Raw genomic sequence first — 18,661 nt, forward strand, 5'->3', positions numbered from 1 at the left:
AGTGACAGAGAGGCCACCCCAGAATGCCAGCAGGAGGGAGGCTGGGGAGGAGCCACAGAGGGCTCCTCTGGTCAGCCCCATGATGTAGCCCCCTGACCGACTTCCTGCTGCCAGGAGCAAGCTAGACCCCCACTCTCCCCAACACACGTCCCCAAGAAGTGAGCCAGGCAGCTCTGTTTTCTGCTGTTTATTGACAGCTGACAGCAGCTCCCTGCCCGGAACCCCCCTCCCCACTTGCTGGAGCCCCGGCCCGGGCCGCCCACTGAAGAGAGGCCAGGCGCACCCACCTGGGGCAGCATCAGGGCATGACAATTGGAAGGGGCCCCACATGCCCAGATGCCACGTCGGCTGATCCCCTCTGCCCGCCCACATCACAACCGCTGGTTTTCGGCGTTGTTGTTGTTGTTTTTTTTTTTTTTTTTTTTTTTTTTTTTTTTTAAGAAACGTCAAAGTTGTGCCCAACACACGTGGATCAGCAAACACAATAGAGGAGGCCAGTCAGTACTTTTTGGAGAGAGAGGAGAGAGGAAAAGAGAGGGGGCAAGGACCACACGACATAGCCTGGGACCATGAGCAGAAGCGTCTGTGGGAACTTGGATGGGGGAAGAGTCCCGGGAAGGAGGGTTGGGCACCCCCCCACCCTGCACGCGCCACACGCAGCCTGGCATGCACACCCTGCACCCACCGCTGCCCCCGGGCTGATGTGCCCATGTCGCACGCACAGCTGCCCCAACGCCCAGGCGCACCTCCCACCAGCACCCCTGGGAGGGCAGGGACCCTCCCCACCAGCTCCACAGTGTGGAGGACACAGCCCAGCAGCAAGCAAGGCACATCCTTCGAGTTCTTCAGATGCAGAGAAGTTAGGAGAGAGGGAGGGGGAGGCCCTAGTGGAGCATGGACCCTCCGGGACCCCAGCCTCCCGTTTGTGCTACTGGGCCAGGGGTCCTGGACAGAGGGAAGGATGGGCAGACAGACGGCCAAGGCCTCTAACAGCTTTTGTCTTGAGCTAGACTTCAGTGTCCTTACAGTTGGTAAATGGTTTTCTATAGAATCAATAATATTTTTTCTTTCTTTAAATATATATTTGTTAAAGTTATACTTTTTGTTTCTCTGGGGAAATCTGCCTCAGCTCATTCCCAATAAATTAATACTCTCGATAGCTTATATTCTGGGGGGTACAGCGGGGCAGGGCACGACCCCGCCCCAGCCCCTTGTGCTGCGCTGGAGCGGCTGGCAGAAGGTCCCCAAAGGGCAGTTCTGTGCTGGGCATAGGCCTGTGCTCTGCCAGATGGGGAGGGGGCGGAAGAGGCTGCCCCCCTCCTGCTGCCCGCCAGGCAGGCCCTGCCTGGGCTCAGGCAGGGGCCCGGGACTGCCCCTCCTCCGCCCGCAGCAGGCTGAGCCTGGCATAGGTAGGTGGGCGGGTGGCCCAGCAGTTATTGCACGGGGAGCAGCAGACGGGAGCGGGCACCCAGCGGGCAGCAGCGTTCACCCAGAGCCCTTGGGCCCCCTGGCCAGGAAGTCCTCCAGGCCTGCGCCCGGGGGCAGTTGTGCTTGTGCAGGGGACGGGCAGCACGGGCCTGCCGCCCCCCCCCGCTGGCCGGCCGTCCCCTGCGCCTGGCCTCCGCCGGCCGCCGCCCTGCCCGCTCGCGCTGCGCCCAGAGGTGCCCACCCTGAGGTAAAGGTCAGTGTGCGGGCCGGGCCCGGGCGGCGCCGGCAGGCCCGACGTGAGCGGCCGCGTCACTCCAGCATGGCGTCCAGCTGGTCGGCCAGGTCGTCGAACATGCTGCCGATGTCGTCCAGGATGCTGCCGGTGCTCTTCTCCTCAGCGGACGAGGGGCTGCGGGCCGGTGGGCGGGCGTGGGCGGGCGGGGCACCCCTGCCCGCGTCCCCCCAGGACCCGACCGCGACCCCTCTGCCCCCGCCCCTTCCCCGCCGCCCCGCAGACCCCACCAGAGCCCATCCCTTCCCTGCAGGCCCCGCCCCCCGCAGCAGGCCCCGCCCCCGCCCGACCACACCCCTTCCCCGCAGACTCCGCCCCGACCCTTCCCTGCAGCCCCCGCCCCGCAGTCGCGTCTCCCCACAAGGCCCCGCCCCCCGCCGGACCCCACCCCTTCCCCGCAGGCCCCGCCCCCGCCCCCCCTTCCCCCGCCGCAGCCCCGCCCCCCGCACCTACCGCACGCCCTGCGCATCCTCCTGCCGGATCTTTTCCTCTACGGCTTGCAGCGCTGCCGCTAGGCACGCGCTCGTCTCCTCCAGCTTCTGCCGGGCGCTGTCTCCCGGCGAGGCGCCCTCGGGTGCGGCGGGGGCCCCGGCGGCGGCGGCGGCGGCGGCGCGCGGCGGCTTGGCGGGCACGTGCGGCGCGGGCGCACCGGGGGACGGGGGTTTGGCGGGGCTGGCGCTCAGCGAGGGCGGCGTGCTGGCCGGCTTGGCGAGGGCGGCGGGCGGCTGGCGAGCGGGCGAGGGCGCTGGCGACGGGCTGGCACTGCCCGACTGCAGCCCCGCCGCGGCCTTGGCCGGCTTGGGTGCCGTGGGCGGCGGCGGCGGCTTGGGAGACACGGGCGGCGGCGTGCCTTGGGCGCGCTTCACCTCTGCGGGGAGGAGGAGACTCGCACCGGGGGCGGGGGGCGGCGGGACGCACACCTGCCCTCGCGGCGGGAGTCCTGCCGGGGCCCCGCCACCCACCCCACCCCCGCCCCTCCACCTCCCGCCCCCCCCTTCCCCGGACTCCCCGCTGCCGCCAGGGGGCGCGCCCCTCTCTGCGTACCTGCTGGCGCACCGCTTCCAGACCCCTCCCGGTCTGCCCCCCAGCGCCATGCCCCTTCAGGTGTGGCCTGCCACCACCATTGGCCTTTGAGTTGCTTGAATACCGCAGGGCCTTTGCACCTCTGATCCTTCTGCTTGGAAGCCTGCCCCCTCCCTCTGTGCCGGGGTCACTGTCCAGCCTGGGCAGGGTTCTCCGTGACCCAGCATCATGCACCTGTCCTCCCTCCACGGGTGCTGTTATCCATGGCTTTCTGTGCCCCCTTCACTGAGCAAAGTGACCGACATCCACCCTCCTCCCAGTTCTGGGCCGGCAGAGTTGTCCCATGGGTGGGGGGGTGGGTGACAAGGTCTGAGGACCCTTTCCCACCCCATTCTCCCTAGCCTTCCTCCAATTCAAGGAGAGGAAAAGCCCTCAGACCCTGGAATGGGCAGGTGGGGAGGCAGGGGTGGGGGCCCTTCCCCAGCGGGCTCCCGCACCTACCTGGGCTGCCAGGACCTGGCAGCGGCACCTTCTTGGAGGCAGGCGTGGGTGAGCCCTGGATCTTGGGCACAGGCTGGGCCAGCACGGGCTTGGGAGACACTGGCGGCTTGGCTGGCTTCCGGGTGTCGGTGTCAGGCGGGGGCAGCGGGGGCAGGTGCAGCAGGTCGATGGGTGGCGGGGGTTCTGCCGGTGGGGGTGGCGGGGGCAGCTCCGGGGGCCCAGTCTGCTCAGAGGCTGGTCTGCGGCGCACGGTGCCCGTGCCGTTCTGGTACACGGACAGTGGCAGTGGCGGCTCGGGCCCTGCCTCCCGCTCCTTGGCCTTGGGCCGGCGCTTGACCGTGTCAGACTCAGTCAGGATGAACTTGACGTTCTCCTGCTGGCTCTGCTTGGCTCGGATGCGCCTCTTGAGCGTGGCACTGGCCTCCACCCTGGCCAGGGGTGGGCCCTCCGCACTCGCCTCACCCTTGGCTGGACCTCGAGACCGCTGCCGGGTGGCACCATCCTCCACAACGTGGCCATGATCTGCAGGCCCCCCCGAGTCCCCAGGCCCCCGGCGGGCGGCGGCCAGAAGTCCCGTGACGGGCCCACTGAGCGTGCGGCGCCGGTTCACCACCTCCCCATCGGGCCCGATGGCCTCCTTGTGCTTTACTGATGCCAGCACTGTGGCTACCCGGCCCGGCTCCGGGCTGGCAGGGCGAGGCGTGGGGTGGCCCTCGGGGGGCCTGCGGGCTGCTCGGCCCCCACCACCGATGGAGGACAGCTCCAGCATGGCCGCGATGCTCTTCACGCTGCCCGCGCTGCCTGTGTCCACGCTGCCCGCCAGGTCGCTGGCCCGCCGGCGCTGCGCCCGGACCCCTAGCCGGCCGTCCTCGGCCCCAGCACCCTCCGTCTCGGCATCTGGCACCGACTCGTCGGCCAGGTTGGCGCTGGCCATGGCGGAGCTGGAGCGCTTGGGCGGGGGCGGCGGCGGCCCCTTCTTGCGGGGCCGCACGGCAAATGACTGGCTGCGGTTGACGTTCTTGTCGGCGCCAGCGGGGGCTCGCACCGAGTGGCTGCGGCCCACTCGCCGCTGGACGGTGGCATAGGGCCCCACGGCGGCTGGCACCAAGAGCTCGTCCCGCTCCGGCTCGCTGTCGGATGCCGTGTAGCGGTTCAGGCTGTGGGCGCGCTTCTTGGGCCGCCCCGGCTCCACGTCGGCCTCCGGAGGCAGGCACAGGGTGGGCACCGGTGGGGGTGCAGCCGTTGGGGGCGGCGGCCCTGCGTCACTCTCCACAGGCTGGGGTAGCACGTAGGCAAAGCCACGGTGTGTGGGTGACTGCGGCAGCGAACGGGGTGACATGGGCCGCTCCATCGGTGGCAGCAGCTGGGGGGTAGGCTTCACCTTAGCTGTGGCTGGGGTTGGACCCTGAGGCCCCCCCAGGGCCTGAGGGGAGCCTGGCTGGGCCTTGGTGGGCGTCTGAGGGGGTGTGAAGGGGCTGGCACCTGGCGGGAGGACCTGCCGTGGCTTGCCTGGCACTGGGGGCACGCTGGCCCGCTTGACGCCGTGGCCGTGCCGGCTGGGCCGGGTCTCCTTGGGCGGGGTGCCGGGGGCCGGCCCCTCATCCAGCAGGTACTCCTGGCTTCGTGACAGGGGGCTGCCGGGCCCCGGGGGCCCCTCGCCCAGCAGCTCCTGAGAGCTGCTCATGTGCCGTGCCTGTCCACCCAGGCAGGGCTCCTGCCGCAGGGAGGCCCTCGACGTGGGGGGCAGGTGGTTGGAGGGCTTCTCGGCAGTGGTGGTAGGGGCGGAGGCAGCGGCGCCCTCGGCTGGGCCGGTCATGGCAGCCTGCAGCTCACCACTGAGCTCGCTGTCCTGGAAGGTGGTCATCTTAGGAGACTGGCAGTCAGCTGGGGCTGGCTCAGGCGGCGTTGGCGACTCAATGGCCATCACTTCGAGCGACTGTGGGGCCTTCCGGCGCAGGGGTCCCCCCTCATACTTGGCGTACTCTGCCTTCTGCAGCTCTGCCAGTTTCCTCACCGCCAGCATCAGCTTCTTCTGGTGTCCTGGGTGGACAGGGGCAGGTCAGGCCAGGGCAGGCAGCAGGGACGAGAAGACAGGCGGCGGGGCCGGGGCCTCACCCAGCTTAGTGATGCCGATCTCCTGCAGGTCCTCCCAGGTGATGTCGGTGATGAAGTCTATGTTCTCATAGCCGTTGTCCACCAGCACCTTGTAGTACTGGGCCAGGCCGATCATGGACAGCCACACTGCCAGGTTTGCCTGGGGAGCAGAGGGACAGACAGGGCAGCCCCAGCCGTGGCCACACCCTGCCTGCCGCTCAGAGCTTTCGGGGGAGAGGGAGGGGCACCGGGCCAGCCTGGCACAGACAGACAGAAGGACAAATGGACAGGCCAGAGGTGTCAGCTTTGGAGACAGCGTGACCTCAGGAGGAGCCCAAGGCCAGCTCCCACGCATGTGCGAACACACGCAAACACACACACACAGGGATGACCCTATCCTCAGGACACCGTTGGGGAAGGGGAAGGACATGCCTCCTCACCCTCATCTGCTACGGCAGCCACGTCACAGACACAGACACACGGCGCCACTGACCAGATACACGTAGACACGCACCCTGCGTCCCAGCCATACACGAGCAGCAGCACCCTCCAGACACGCTCACGCCCATTTCCACACCATACTGGGCACAGGTCATGCAGGCACAGCACGCACACACGTAAATACCCATGATGCTCTCCACTCACATGAGTCATGTCCACCTTCCACACTCCCAGCTGGACACCCGTCGCTCACTCACCGACACGCAGCACACATGGTCACCCCTAGGTGCCCAGAGCAACGTGAGGCCCATGGGACAGGGACGTGCTCATGGGGAGAGGTGAGCATGAACCTGCCCATCACTGACCCACAGCCCTGGGGGCTTTGGGTGTCCTCGTAGATGCAGCAGGCCTTGGGCCCACCTTCCCCGGGCAGGCCCAGAACCTGTCGCACCACACTGGTGACTGTTGGTGACAGCACAGCGGTGTGTGTGGGTGTGTGCATGCAGTCGTCAGCCGGCACCTTGACTATATTTGGTACACGCGTGCTGTCCGTGTACACGAAGCAGGCACACGTCCTCCCTGGACACGTGCCTGGATGTGTGCAAGCACTTCCCATCAACACGGGGTCCTCTTGGCATGTGGGGGGGGATGCGGTGGGGTGCTGTTGGGTGCCAGGTGGTGTGCCGGTGTGGCTGCCTCAGTGTGGAGGGCCTTTGTGGGAGCATGTACTGGGGGGGCGGCACTCTCCTGGCTTCAGGCTCTCCTTGCCCTGACAGCCCCCAGAGGCTGTCGCCCCTGCCCCTGCCCCAGGAAGGCTGGCTCCAGTGCCCGTGACAGACAAACAGAGGCCAGCCTCTGTTCTCTCCCTGGAGCCCCAGAGGGCAGGTGAGGGCTGTAGCCAGAGGGGCAGTCTGTCTGTCCGTCCGACTACCCTGGGCACAGCCACCAGGGTGCCGGGAGCCTTACGGGTTTGTGCTCTGGGAGCCAGTCGGGGATGCTCAAGCCGCTGATCTCTGCAGTGATCTTCTTCCGGTGGCCTGGCTTGGTGACCCCAATGGCCGTGAGGTCCTGGGAGAGGAGAGGCCCGTGAGCGGGAGGCCGGGGGCCCGTGTCGGCCACAGTGGGCCGCCAGCCTCCGGGCAGCTCACCTCCGGGGTCATGCGGCTGATGGTGGGCAGGTCGTAGCCAGCGCTGATGAAGTTGGAGGCGTAGAGCTGCAGCTGGAACGTGGCGAGCCACTGGCTCACGGCCTCGGCGCTCTGGAAGACACAAGGGATCCGCTGCAGGCTCGCCTGCCCGCTGGCCTGCCAGGCGTGCACCCGGGCCGCTGTGCCAGCTCCTCCTCCGCTCATCCGCTCGGTCTGCCATCCACCGGTGCCCCCGCGGCCAGGCCTGGGACAGCCTGGCCCCCGCGTGCCTCCTCACTCTGCGGTCCCCACTGCCGGTGCGGTGAGCTCCATCGGCGCTGCGACCGCCTCCCGTGGTCTCCGCCGGAAGGGTCCAGCTGCTGTCTGCTGTGTCACAGGCTCCCCTGACCAGCCCCCCTGTTCCCGCACCGGGGACACCCGCGCCAGGGGCTCGGGAACGTGGCCTCCGCTGCGCCGCGCGGAGCAGCCCCCGCCCCCCGGCTGGGGCAGGTGGGCTCCATCCAGAGGTGCGCAGGAGAAGCAGCCAGCCGCCAGCACCGTGCCCACAGTGGGCCCCTCTCAGCCCCACACGCGGCCGGCCTGGCCTCACACACACGCCTCCTACGCACAGCACACGCGCGCACGTGCCCGGCTCGCAGTCACCGCCCACACACAGGCACGTCCCCTGCTCACCTCACGCCCACATCACACTTGCCGTTCGCACCAGCTCACACGCACAACCCACACAAGAGACAACACCTACACGCACAGACTGACAAACGGACAAAAGTATGGGCCTGGCCTGTCAGGGCCCCCCCCCGCCCGCGCCCCAAGCAGGCTGCCCAGGAGCCCCTCCCCGCTGCCAGCCCGGCCCGGTACCTTGCCCTCCGAGGCCGGCTCCAGCTTCCGGGGCGGCTGCTCCCCATACACCTGCCCCGCGTGGGCCGCTGGAGGCTGAGACCGGGCCGCACCTGGAGACAGACGGTGTGCTGGGGCAGGGGTGCTCGGGAGGGGGGCACTCCCCGCCAGGCCAGGGCTGTGGCAGCCTTGCCCTTACCTGTGGAGCCCTCTGGAGGCTTGACAGGGCTGTCCCCGGGGCTGGACTCAGAGACCGACTTCTGTGAGAGCACCGTCGCCAGGAGCTACAACCCAGACAGGCATGCTGGCCGGCGCTGCTCGGTGCCCAGCCACCCCGGCCCTGCTCCCCAGACCACCTACCTTGACCCCTTCGGAGCCTGCGTGCAGGGCGTGGCCCCCGCCACTTCTTGCACCGGCCGCGCCGCTCAGGCTGCCACTGCGGTCCCCACCTGCCAACACAGGGAGCACCCTGAGCCGCTGCTGGCTCTGCCCGCGCGGGGTGCTCCCTCACAGAAGCACTGCCGCCCTGACCTCCAGAGGTCAAAACCTACCTGCAAAAGGCTTCCTCAGCACCCAGATCTCCTCGGGGGGCGCGGAGGGCCCCGAGGAGCTGCCCGCCTGGGGTGGGCTTTGTTCGGCACCTGCTCGAGAACCTGTGGGACAGCACGGCTGCCCTGAACCCCGGGCCGGCCAGGCCTGGGGCCCCCACGTGGTGAGGGGGCATCCTTGGCCTGGCCCCAGACCCTGGGCAGAGCAGGGGCCCCTCACGTCGACGCTGCAGCCTCCTCTGGCCCCGGCTGTCTCCAGGCAGTGGTGAGAGCCCCAGAAGACCCCTCCCTGCCCTCTGCATGTGAGAGCAGGACACCGTGGCGACACTCTGGTCCTGGGTGGGGCATGGGGAGGGCAGGAGGTGCACCTCCTTTCTGCCAGGGGAGAGGCCCCCAGAAGCCTAGATGACCCTGGGTGGGCTTCCCATGCCTCCTGACGGGCCCCCTCTGTCCCCTCCCCTCACCTGTCGACGTCCACATCATCTCTAGGAGGTAACCCATCTCACCAACCCCCCTGTGGCCCGGCCACACGCCTTTCCTGCTCCTCACACTGTGCCAGCTGTGCTGTGTGGGTCTCCTTCAGGCCCTTGACATCGTATGCCCTGTTCTGCCCCAGGGCCTTTGCACATGTGGTTCCCGCTGCCTGGATGCTCTGTCCGGGCCAGCCTCCCCGTCCCAATGCTTTTTCTGACCACCCTGTCTAGAAGCAGGCCTCTGTACACCTGATGAATCACTGCATTTTACTCCTAAAACTAATAAAAATAAGTAAAAAGCAGGCAGGCCTCCGTGCACATTCTCTTTAGCATTAGTTGGCACATTTTTGTATTTACTTCATTGCCATTCTCCCCGCTGTCCCTAGGGGTGAGCTTGAGAGCAAGAATGATGTCCATCATTCTTGGGTCACCATCGATTCCTAGCGGCTGATGCATGACGTCTATTGAATAATTGAAGGAATAGGCGTGGGGAGGCTGACGAGCCGGCCGGCAGGAGCCCACTCTGGACCCCACGCCCAGCCATGGCCCTGCCACCCACCACACATGGCCACGTGCTTCCTTCTGGCCCCCAAGCCGAGGCCCGGGGGGTGGGGGGGGACTTGCCTGCTCGCTTCACAATGGCCTCGCCCAGGGAGGACGGGAAGTAGCCCACACGGTCGTGGCCGGTCCGGTTGTCGTGGATACAGCCCTTCCAGCGGCCATCAGGGTGCTGCTCCAGGACCTGGCCCGAGGTGTCGGGGCGAGCTCAGGGAGATGCCCCTCCAGGTTGGGGAGGGTGTGTATGTGTGTGTGTGTGTATGTGACCCAGGCCTCCCGTCCAGACCCCCGGGGTTCCCAGTAGCCACATGGGGGGCTGCGGGGTGAGCACCTGGGCCCCCCCATCCCCCTGCCCTCCCCAGGCTGGCCTTACCGTGATGATGTCCCCAGCTTTCACGTTGAGGCTGGTCAGGTCGTAATTGTTGCAGTAATCCTTGGTCGCCCGGACCTGCAGAGCCGCTGAGGCCTCTGGGGACACAGGAGGGAGACCCCCCCAGTCCTGCCAGCCACCGGGCCCAGACCCCCCAGCCTCCACGCCTTCCCTGGCCTCCCCGCCCCACCCCCTGGCCCACCTCGCAGCAGTTGCTTGATCTCCTTGCTGGCCTGGGACGTGGTGAACTGGTGCACGATGTCCAGGGCTGTCTGGCTGTAGGTGTTCCTCACGTGGGCATTAATCCCGTTCTGTAGGTGCCAGACGGTGTGGCCTGTCAGGAAACCTCCTGCTCCCTGCCCCCGCCCCAGCTCCCACGGCCCCTGACTCACGTCCAGCAGGAGCCGGACCACTTCCGTCTTCCCACAGAGCGCGGCTTCGTGCAGGGCTGTGCCGGACTTGGTCTGGCGGTTAATGTCAATGCCAGCCTGGAGGAGGAGTCTGGAAGGAAGGCGGCGGTGGCAGCGGGCAGCCCCTGACAGCAGGAGCCACGCTCCTCCGCAGTGGACGGGCATTCCCAGGCCCCGCCTCCTGACTGCAGTGTCAGCCCCTGGCCCAGCATCTGTGGAAGTGACCTCCACAGGGCTGACCCCCCACGGGCTGACCCCAACGGCCATTAGGTCACCCTACCAGGGGCCGCTGCCAAGATACCTACTTCACAGAGGGGAGAGCTGGGTCTCAAAGAAGCTGAGTGTCTCCACAAGGTCAGCCAGCGAGTGGCAGGGCCACGACCTTGCCGGGGCTTGGGGCTGTAGAGGCCGGGGCTCCGGCCTGTCTACTGCATCCTTTACACGGTGGCCAGAGGCGTCCTGCACACCCGGAGGCCTGACCACGTCCCCGGGGCCCCCAGGCCAGAAGCAGGAAGCCCACAGTTGGGCCGCCTCCTCTCGCCCCCACGCGGCCATACCTGATGATGTCAATGTGGCCATTCTTGGCTGCCAGGTGCAGGGGGCTGGTGCCATTGGGGTCGGTGGTATCTCCGGGCCGCGGCTCCAACAAGGCCGCACACATGTTGCTGCTCAGGAGCAGCTGGACCACCTTGAGGGAGGGGCCGGGGCCAGGGCAGAGGGTCACAGCTGTGTCTCCCCACTCCCACCCCTCCTTGGGGGGGGAGGCAGAGCACACGCAGTCCCTTCAGCTCTCCAGGGACACTTACCCCGACACGGCCAAACTCACAGGCCAGGTCTAGGGGTGTCTTCCCCGAGTTGTCCACCATGCACGGGTTGGACTGGTGCTGCAGCAGCATCTCGGACTGCAGGGCCACGGGCTGCCATCAGACCCCGGGGGCGGCCACCTGGCTCCCGCCGCCCCGGCGCCCGGCCACCCCTGACATGCTCCTTACCACATCGTAGTGACCGTGCTGAGCCGCCAGGTGCAGGGGGATGTGGCCCTCGTCCGAGGGGATGTTCACCGCTGAGCCTGCCTTCAGCACCAGCTTCATGGGCTCCTTCCGGCCCTGCCAGGCTGCGTAGTGCAGCGGCCGCATGCCTGAGAGAAGGCAGGGGAGGGTGGGGGTGGGTGGGGGGCACCGTTGGGAGCCAGCCCTCAGCCCTGAACCTGACCCGGCCTACAGGAGGCTGATCCCAGGGGAACCTGCCTCAACCCAGACCGAGACTCTGGGTCGGGGCCTCCGTCGCGGCACCCCCTGCCACTCGCGAAGTGACCCCTGCCCTGGCGCTGGGGTCCCTGACCGCCTTGCCTTTGTTGTCCTTGATGTCCACGGCGGCCTGGGCCTCCAGCAGCAGGGCGATCAGTTCTGTGTTGCCATTCAGGGCCGCGTGGTGCAGGGCGGAGAAGCTGCGGCGGGCGGCAGGCATGAATGGGCGGGGAGGGGGGCACCCGGCCTCCTGCAGCACGGCTACCCACGTCCACCCGGCCCCCGAGCCACCCTGGCCTCTCCCGTCTGCGAACTCACCCATCCGGGTCCTGGAAGTTGACATTTATCTTCTTGGTAGAGCCCAGGAGCTCTAGGGGTGGGAAAGGGACCGTGAGGGCGTCTGTCCTGCCCCTCCAGGCAGCCGCAGAGCTGGCAGGCGCTCTGGCTCACTCCCCGGCAGGCTCAAGAAACAGTTTTTCGTTGGGTCAAGTCTGTCCCCTGCACTCAGCCACAGGTACCAGCTCTTGGGCCCTGGTTTCCCCACAGAACTACGGTGTTGGCAAGTTCACAGAGCCAAGAGCTCCGGGCTCATCCCCACCCAGGGACGGACGCCAGAGCTGTGCACCCACACAGGCACACACATGCGCACATGTACCCCCTCCTTTGGGACGCTGGCTAAGCACCTACCGATGGCGGGAGGGAGAAAGCCGGCACAATCTGTTTCTCAGAAGGACCCAGATGGGGCCGGGGGTGGCCTGGGAAGGCTGGAACGCCCGGAAATTGGGGTATCTCTGGGGGAAGATCTGCATTTTCAGGGTGCAGCCTCCCCCCATTCCCAGTCCTGGGCCTGCCCGTGTGGACGAGTCTCAACTGGCAAGGCAGGAGGAGGGGGAGCCGGGCGGGCGGGCGGGTGCCCCTGAGTGACCACGCAAGAACGGCCACCACAGCCTCAGGGGCCCACCTGGGTCCCAGGATCAGTCCGCCCGAAGCTCAAGGGGCCCAAACCCTCCCTTTGGGGCCCCAGTTTCGTCCGGGGCCTCCCCAGTCCTGGCCTCCACTGCTGAGTGCCGGAGGAAGGGAGCCCACCGATGCCCTCCCTGTGGGCTCAGGGCCAGCCGGACTCAGGCCAAGCCCCTGCCTGTCTGGGCCATGGTTACATAACCCATTTGTGGGTCAGTCACTCTGCGAGGGAGGGGCTGGCAGGACAGAAGCCCCTTTGTGCAGGCCCAGGACAGGGTGGGGGCAGGGGTCCCCAAGAGCAGGAACCCAAGAGAGTCGAGTCACAGAGGGGCTGATCCAGGACCCACTTGGGGACCCACAGCAACCCCGGCTGCTCCAGTCTCGGCTCTCCAGCTGCTGGATGCGGGGTGTGAGGCCCCGCCGGTCCACGGGGCCCACGAAGGCAGATGGACCCAAGTTCAAACTCTCACCGGGCCCTTACTAGTCCTATGGCCTCGGCCTTAGCTCAAAGGGGAACCAACCGTGGGGCCAGGCTCCCAGGCCTAAGGGCGTGTGCATCCTCAGAGCGTGAAGGGTCTGGCGCAGAGTCAGCTCAGCAAGTGGCAATTACTGACATGAGCCCTGTGGGAGCACCAAGCCCACCCTCTCCCTTGAGGGGCTTCTCTGTGCAGAGTGGAGCAGAGGCTCCGGGGAGAGGCATCTCCACCACCCCACGTCCCCCCTGCTCAGACACTGATGGCCATCTAAGGTGGCAGCAGTACCACCCTTCCTCGGTGGTCCATGCTGAAACCTTGGAGTCAGCCCTAAGTACCTTATAGGGTCTGCGCCAGCACATCCTACTGGCTCTATCTTCAAGGCACACTCAGAATCCTACCACTTCCCACCGCTGCCACTGTCACCACCAGGAGCAGACCAGTGTCTCCGATAGGGTCACTGGCATCCCTGCTTCCCCACCAGCTCCCCTTGCCACTCAGGCCATCCTCCATGCAACTGAGGTCAGGGGGACCCTGTGAGAACACGAGTCAGATCCCACTGCCACTGGTCCTCTCCTGAAGACAGCTTCTGTGTCACTGGGGCTAAAAGCCAGCGCTGGACAATGGCCCACAGGACACAGCCCTGCTTCACTTTGACCTTCCCAGCACCCTTCTTCCAGCCACACAAGCCTCCTCGATGATGGCCCCACACACCGGCCGCCCCTGCCACAGGGTCTTTGTGTGTGCTGTGGGTACATGCGGGGTGCTGTTATTCCCAATTATCCCCGTGACTCCCTCCTTCACGTCCTTCAGGACTTTATCCAAAAGTCACCTGCTTGGAGAAGCCCCGCTGGGCTCCCCATCTAGAACGGCAACCCCCATCCCATCCTGCGTCTATCGCAGTTCTCTCTCCAGCTCCTATCACTATCATTTACCTTCTGTGTCCATCTCCATCGCTACAGCACAAGCTCCAAAATGGGCAAGGTCTTTTTTTTTTTTAATCTATTTTGCCCATGCTGTATCCTTGCTGGCTGAAACAGTGCCGGGCGCGTGTGAGGGGCCGGGTATGTTGGCGCCTGAACGGATGTCCTCCCCCCCCCCACACTGCGGTCCCATCATCCCCTCCCCCACCCAGGGCCAAGCTCAGGGTGTTCTCACCCCGAAACACTCAGCCTAGCTTTGATATTTGCTGCCCCTTCTTCTGAGCTCCAGTGTGGCCCCCGTCTCCCCTGCCCCCCTACCTGGCCACACCTGCAGGCACTGAAACTTTGGAGGAGCTGGAGGTCAAGACCCAGGGAGTGGCACAGACACCAGTGGGGGAGGGGAGTCTCCACCCTGGAGCACCCCCTGATGCGTGTGGGGGACCCTGAGCTTCCAGGAGGTCATACGAGGGAAGCCTGCCTGGTGCCAGCGAGGTGCCCCTCGCAGAGACAGGTGCTCTGGATGGAGGTAGACCAGGCATGGCAGGAGCGGCCAGAGCACCTGGGGCGGAAGGGGGCGAGTGGGTGCCACAGGGAAGAGCCCAGAAACTCCTCCAGGAGCCTCCTTCTCTTTCCCACGAGAGCACTAGGTCCTGCAGCCCCCATGTGGGCAATGGACATAAACCTCAGCCCCAACCCACCCCACACCTTTGGCTCTCCCAGCTCCTGCCACTCAGTCCTCTAACCACTTTCCTGGGACCATCCCTGGCCTTGGGGTCAGCCCCAAACTCCAGGCTGCAGAGACCGAGGGGGAGGCGGCCTCGGGCCCTCTCCCCACTGGCCTCTGCCCCCTGCCCAGATGCTCCTCTGCCCCCAAGGCCACTGGTGTGCCAGCCCCACAGAGCTACGGCTGTCCCCCCCCAGGGACGCGGTCCTGGCCTCTGGTGCTGGCACAGGGCAGGGCAGCCTCTCAGCCTCCCCAGGGCAGGCAGGCAGGGCGGTCTCCTCCAAACCCCCCTGGCAGGGAGCTGGGCCACACGCCGCACGGCAAGTATTAGTGGGCCAAGGTGAGAGGACACAGGCATGCTGGACTGCAGTCTGCAGAGAATTTGGGGAAGGGGAGGTGAGGCCCAGAGGAAGGCCGCCCCTCGCCTTGTGAACTCCCTCCAGAGCAGTCTCCTTCGTCTCAAGGGCAGCTGCTGAGGGTCCGGTGCCCAGGCTTGTGAGGGGGGCTCCCTTCCAGGAAGGACGGCAGTGCTAACAGACCCTGGGGCAACTCAGAGGTTGGGGTGCAGGGGGGGTGCCAGCAGGGGCTAGAGGTCTTGGAGACAAGGGTCATGGGAAAACCTCCAGAGTGGGGGGACCCTGAGAGAGCACCGCTGGATGCCCCCCACCCCATGCCCCAAACTCCAGCTGTACTTTGCTGAATCAAAATACATCTTACTCCAAAGCAGGCCAGTGTTACCATGACAACTGAGCTAATTCATGGAGGGATTTCTCTGTCTGATTTATTATGCCCGCCCCTGTGAGTCACAGAGCCCAGATACGGGGGCCAGGGCAGGTGCCTCTCCCAGAAAGCAGACCAGGCAGGGACAGGTGCAAAGATCCAGGTGGACACCAGATAGAGGCACAACCCCCACACCTTCCCTGGATGGCCAGATCCAATGCCCCACTTCCCTGGAGGCCATCCCGGGCTGCCCAAGGAAATACTCCTGGTTAGTACTTCCTGGGCACTTAGGAGGTGCCTGGGCTTCCTGTGCGCTCTCCCGCTGTTCTTCCAACAGTCCTACAAGCAGGGACTGCAAATGTCCCCATCCTACAGATGAGGAAACTGAGGCCCGGAGACCTGGAACCGGCTGTGCCCAAGGTCACTCGGCCACTAGGTGGAAACCTTTACCTAGCCTTCCACCTCTCACTCCCTCCACCTGCTTTCAAGGCTCCTCTACGGCTGCCTCTGCCTGGAAGCCCTCCCTTTCTGAACCCTGAAGCCCTGAAGCTGGTCCCAGGGGGCAGACCACCCCGGGCCTCAGGCGTAGAAGGCAGAGCAGCCTGTATAGGTGATCCTGCCAGGCTCTGGAACTGCACAGAGGGGATGGGGCTGCAGCGGGAGGGGTCTTCCTGGGGCTGGAAGGCCTGCCCCCACCAGCAGTCCCAGGCCGGTGGAGTTCTCAGCAGCCTTCCCCGCGAAAGGGGAGGGGCCTCCCTGGGTTACCTACAGTCCCTGGGGGTGGGGGGGAGTGGGGCACCCGGACCCCACGTGCCATCCTGCAGAGCCCTGCCCGTGCCCGCACAGGTGCCCTGACACACTGACACGGCCCTACGTGCGCAGCCGCACACGCAGCTGGTCCGCACACCCATCCATCCATCTCCAGCGGCCCCCGGGGAGGCTCTGGGCTGAGCTGGGATGAGTGCTGGGATCAGGACTCCGAGCTCCCAGCCCTTCCCAGGGGCCCTCACAGCGCACGCTCAGGATGGCCAGGGGGAGCCCCCTCCCCCCCTCCCAACCCCTTTCCCCGCAGGGAAGCCGGAGCAGCGCGGGGTCCCCGCAGGGTCTGTGTCTGCCTGGAGCCCTGCCCGCGCTGGGCGGGCGACCTTGGGCCTCTGCCCCCCGGGAGTAAAGGGCCCCCAGCGGGCCATGCCTGGGCAGCCACACCCCCAGCATGGTCCTGCCCCCCATTCCCCGCAAAACGTGTTATTAAACGTCGGGCGGGGAGGGGGGCGGACAGGGACCGTCCGCCCCGTGGCCGCCCCTCGCCGCGCGGCCTCCTCCCTCTCTTCGCGGCGGGGAAGGTAGGCGGCCTCGCCTCGCCCTGCGACGGTCCGCGGTCCAGCCGAGCCCTCCGGCCGCCAGCCCGGAGCCGGGAGGGGCGGGGGCGCCCGCGGCCAGGTGCCGGCTCGGGCAGGGGCCGCCCCTCCTCCAGCGCCGGGGGTCCGCGCGCGCCGGCCCCGCCCCGCCCCCGGGGACACGGTCGCGCCCGCACCCCGCGCCCCGTGCCCCGCGCCCCGCACTCACTGGCCTTCCCGGGCCGCGGCCTCTGCAGCAGCCTCTGCGCGGCCCCCACGTCCTCCGCCTTCACCGCCTGCACCAGCTCCTGCTCCTTCCCCATGGCGCGGCCGGGCCGCAGCGACGCGGCTGCGCTCCGTGCGCGCGGCGGGCTCGGCTCAGAGGCGGCGGCGGCCCCGCAGCCCCGGCCGCATCCCCCCGCCTCCCCCACCGCCTCCGCCGCCGCCCGCGCCCCGCGCGGTCCTCGGGCTCGGGCTCGGGCTCGGGCTCGGGCTCGGGCTCGGGCTCGGGCTGGGGTTCGGCTCGGCTCGGGCTCCCGGCGCCGAGGGGCGGGGAGCGCGTCACGGGCGGGGGGCGGGGGGCGGCCCGGGGCGGGGGCGCGGCACCTGGCACCGCCTCCCGGACGCCCGGGTCCCGCTCCTGCGGCCGCCGACCTCCGTCCGCCCGCGCGGCCGCGCGCCCCGCTCGCTGGCTCTGCCCGCAGGCCCCGAGCGCCGGGACGCCCCCTCCCCACGTGCGGGCCCGGCCGGGGCCTCTGCGCGGCCGGGGCGGGGACGGCGGTCGCCGGGGCGGGGGCAGCGCGCGGAGCCCGGCTCGGCGGCGGCGCGAGGCTGAGCCTGCGAGAGGCTTCCAGAGGCTGCGGGACCCACGGGGGAGGGACGCGGCGGCGGCGGCGGCGGGCGGCGGGCGGCGGGCGGGGGACGGGCGCGAGGGCCCGGGCACCCGCCGCGCACGGGAGCCGGCCCGCCAGAGACTGTCAGACATTTCAGCCCGTGGTTCCCGTGGGAGGTGTCGAGGGATGGTGAAGAGGAATCTCCCAATAATGAATTCGGTGTCAGGGAACCCGCACCCCCACCCCCAACTGCCGCTCCTTCCCCTGCAGCCTCCCGCTCAGTCCGTAAACAATGCAGGCCACGGCTCCCCGCCCCCAGCCTCAGTCCGAACCCTAACCCCAGCCCGGCCCCCCAGCGCTCACCGGGGTGCAGCCCCACAGACCTCCCGTCCCCCATCCCCAGCCCCATCCCCAGCTGCAGTCTGACCCCCCACCAAGTCTGTTATCCAGCCGCCTCCAGCCACCAACTGGGTTCCTACTGACCAGTCCCTACTCCCTCCTTCCTGTCCCCCCCCCCCCCCCCCGCCTGCCACACACACACACACACACACACACTCACACACACTCACACACACACACACACAGGTGTCTCACCCCTCTGACCCCTTCAGACCATCACCCCACCAGGGCAAGGCTGGCAGGAGCTTTTGCAGGGGTCTGCACATATGATGGCCTGACACCCCTCTTCCCATGGCCAGACCATCAATCAGGGCCAGGAAGAAGGTGGCCGCCTTGGGGGTGGGGGGAGCAGCAGGCACCAGGACCTCCTGATCCAAACAGCTGATCAGTGCCAACAAGGGGTCTTCCTTGGGATTTAGGGAGCAAACTTAGGTCTCCCAGCACATGCTGGGCTCCCCAGGGGTGGTCCCTAAACACAAAGGCCTGGGCCCCCCCATGCTTTATCGTGACCAATTTCTAGGCATCTGCTGGCTCAGGCACCATGCTGGTCACTTTGCAGATTGTGCCCATTTTACAGATGAAGAAAATGGAGGCTCCAGGAAGCCAAGTGACCTGCCTAAGGTCTCAGAATCTCAAGATCGTGAGTCTGAGCTTTGAACCCCCACTCACCTCAGCATTTGTCCCAGTTCTGCCTTTGACCAGGTTTGTTTTTCTGGTCACGTGGTCTTTCTGAGCCCTGGTTTCCCCTCTGTAAAATGGGGTTGAGAAGGATAGCTTTCTCTAAGTTGTCTGAGGATTAGTCGTGATGCTGCTATCCATAAAGCGCTTCGCAGTAGAGCTTAATAAGTGCTCAATAAATGGCTTTTGCAGATATTGTGATATTCTTGGCTCTCCCTACCTGGGAGCGACTGTATTTTACTCG

The 18,661-nt window shown here is 66.9% G+C and overlaps 1 protein-coding gene across 1 annotated transcript; it reads right to left on the reverse strand.

The window, feature by feature from the left end:
- Positions 1-172: 172 nt before the first annotated feature.
- CASKIN1 (CASK interacting protein 1) lies at positions 173-16,883 on the reverse strand. Its single transcript, XM_055339864.1, has 20 exons — positions 16,737-16,883; positions 11,689-11,740; positions 11,473-11,570; positions 11,116-11,261; positions 10,930-11,025; positions 10,681-10,811; positions 10,106-10,214; positions 9,916-10,024; positions 9,717-9,811; positions 9,410-9,527; positions 8,316-8,417; positions 8,125-8,213; positions 7,964-8,048; positions 7,786-7,877; positions 6,928-7,038; positions 6,746-6,847; positions 5,360-5,498; positions 3,245-5,284; positions 2,174-2,588; positions 173-1,837 (listed from the first exon to the last, which is right to left on the reverse strand). The coding sequence occupies exons 1-20, from the start codon at positions 16,828-16,830 to the stop codon at positions 1,738-1,740; spliced, it is 4,323 nt and encodes a 1,440-aa protein (XP_055195839.1). The 5' UTR covers positions 16,831-16,883; the 3' UTR covers positions 173-1,737.
- Between the last annotated feature and the right edge of the window lie 1,778 nt (positions 16,884-18,661).

The sequence above is a fragment of the Nyctereutes procyonoides genome, unplaced genomic scaffold (genome assembly GCF_905146905.1).
Source record: "Nyctereutes procyonoides isolate TBG_1078 unplaced genomic scaffold, NYPRO_anot_genome, whole genome shotgun sequence".
NCBI classification, from domain to species: Eukaryota; Metazoa; Chordata; class Mammalia; order Carnivora; family Canidae; genus Nyctereutes; species Nyctereutes procyonoides.

What these genes read in the sequence shown, in the direction of transcription:
- CASKIN1 (XM_055339864.1), bottom strand. Translation starts at nt 16,830, where the DNA reads ATGGGGAAGGAGCAGGAGCTGGTGCAGGCGGTGAAGGCGGAGGACGTG. An exon ending in AGCACGGTCACTACGATGTG is followed by an intron (nt 11,026 to 11,115) that starts GTAAGGAGCATG and finishes GTGGCCCTGCAG; the next exon opens with TCCGAGATGCTGCTGCAGCA. An exon ending in GTGAGTTTGGCCGTGTCGGG is followed by an intron (nt 10,812 to 10,929) that starts GTAAGTGTCCCT and finishes CCCTCCCTCAAG; the next exon opens with GTGGTCCAGCTGCTCCTGAG.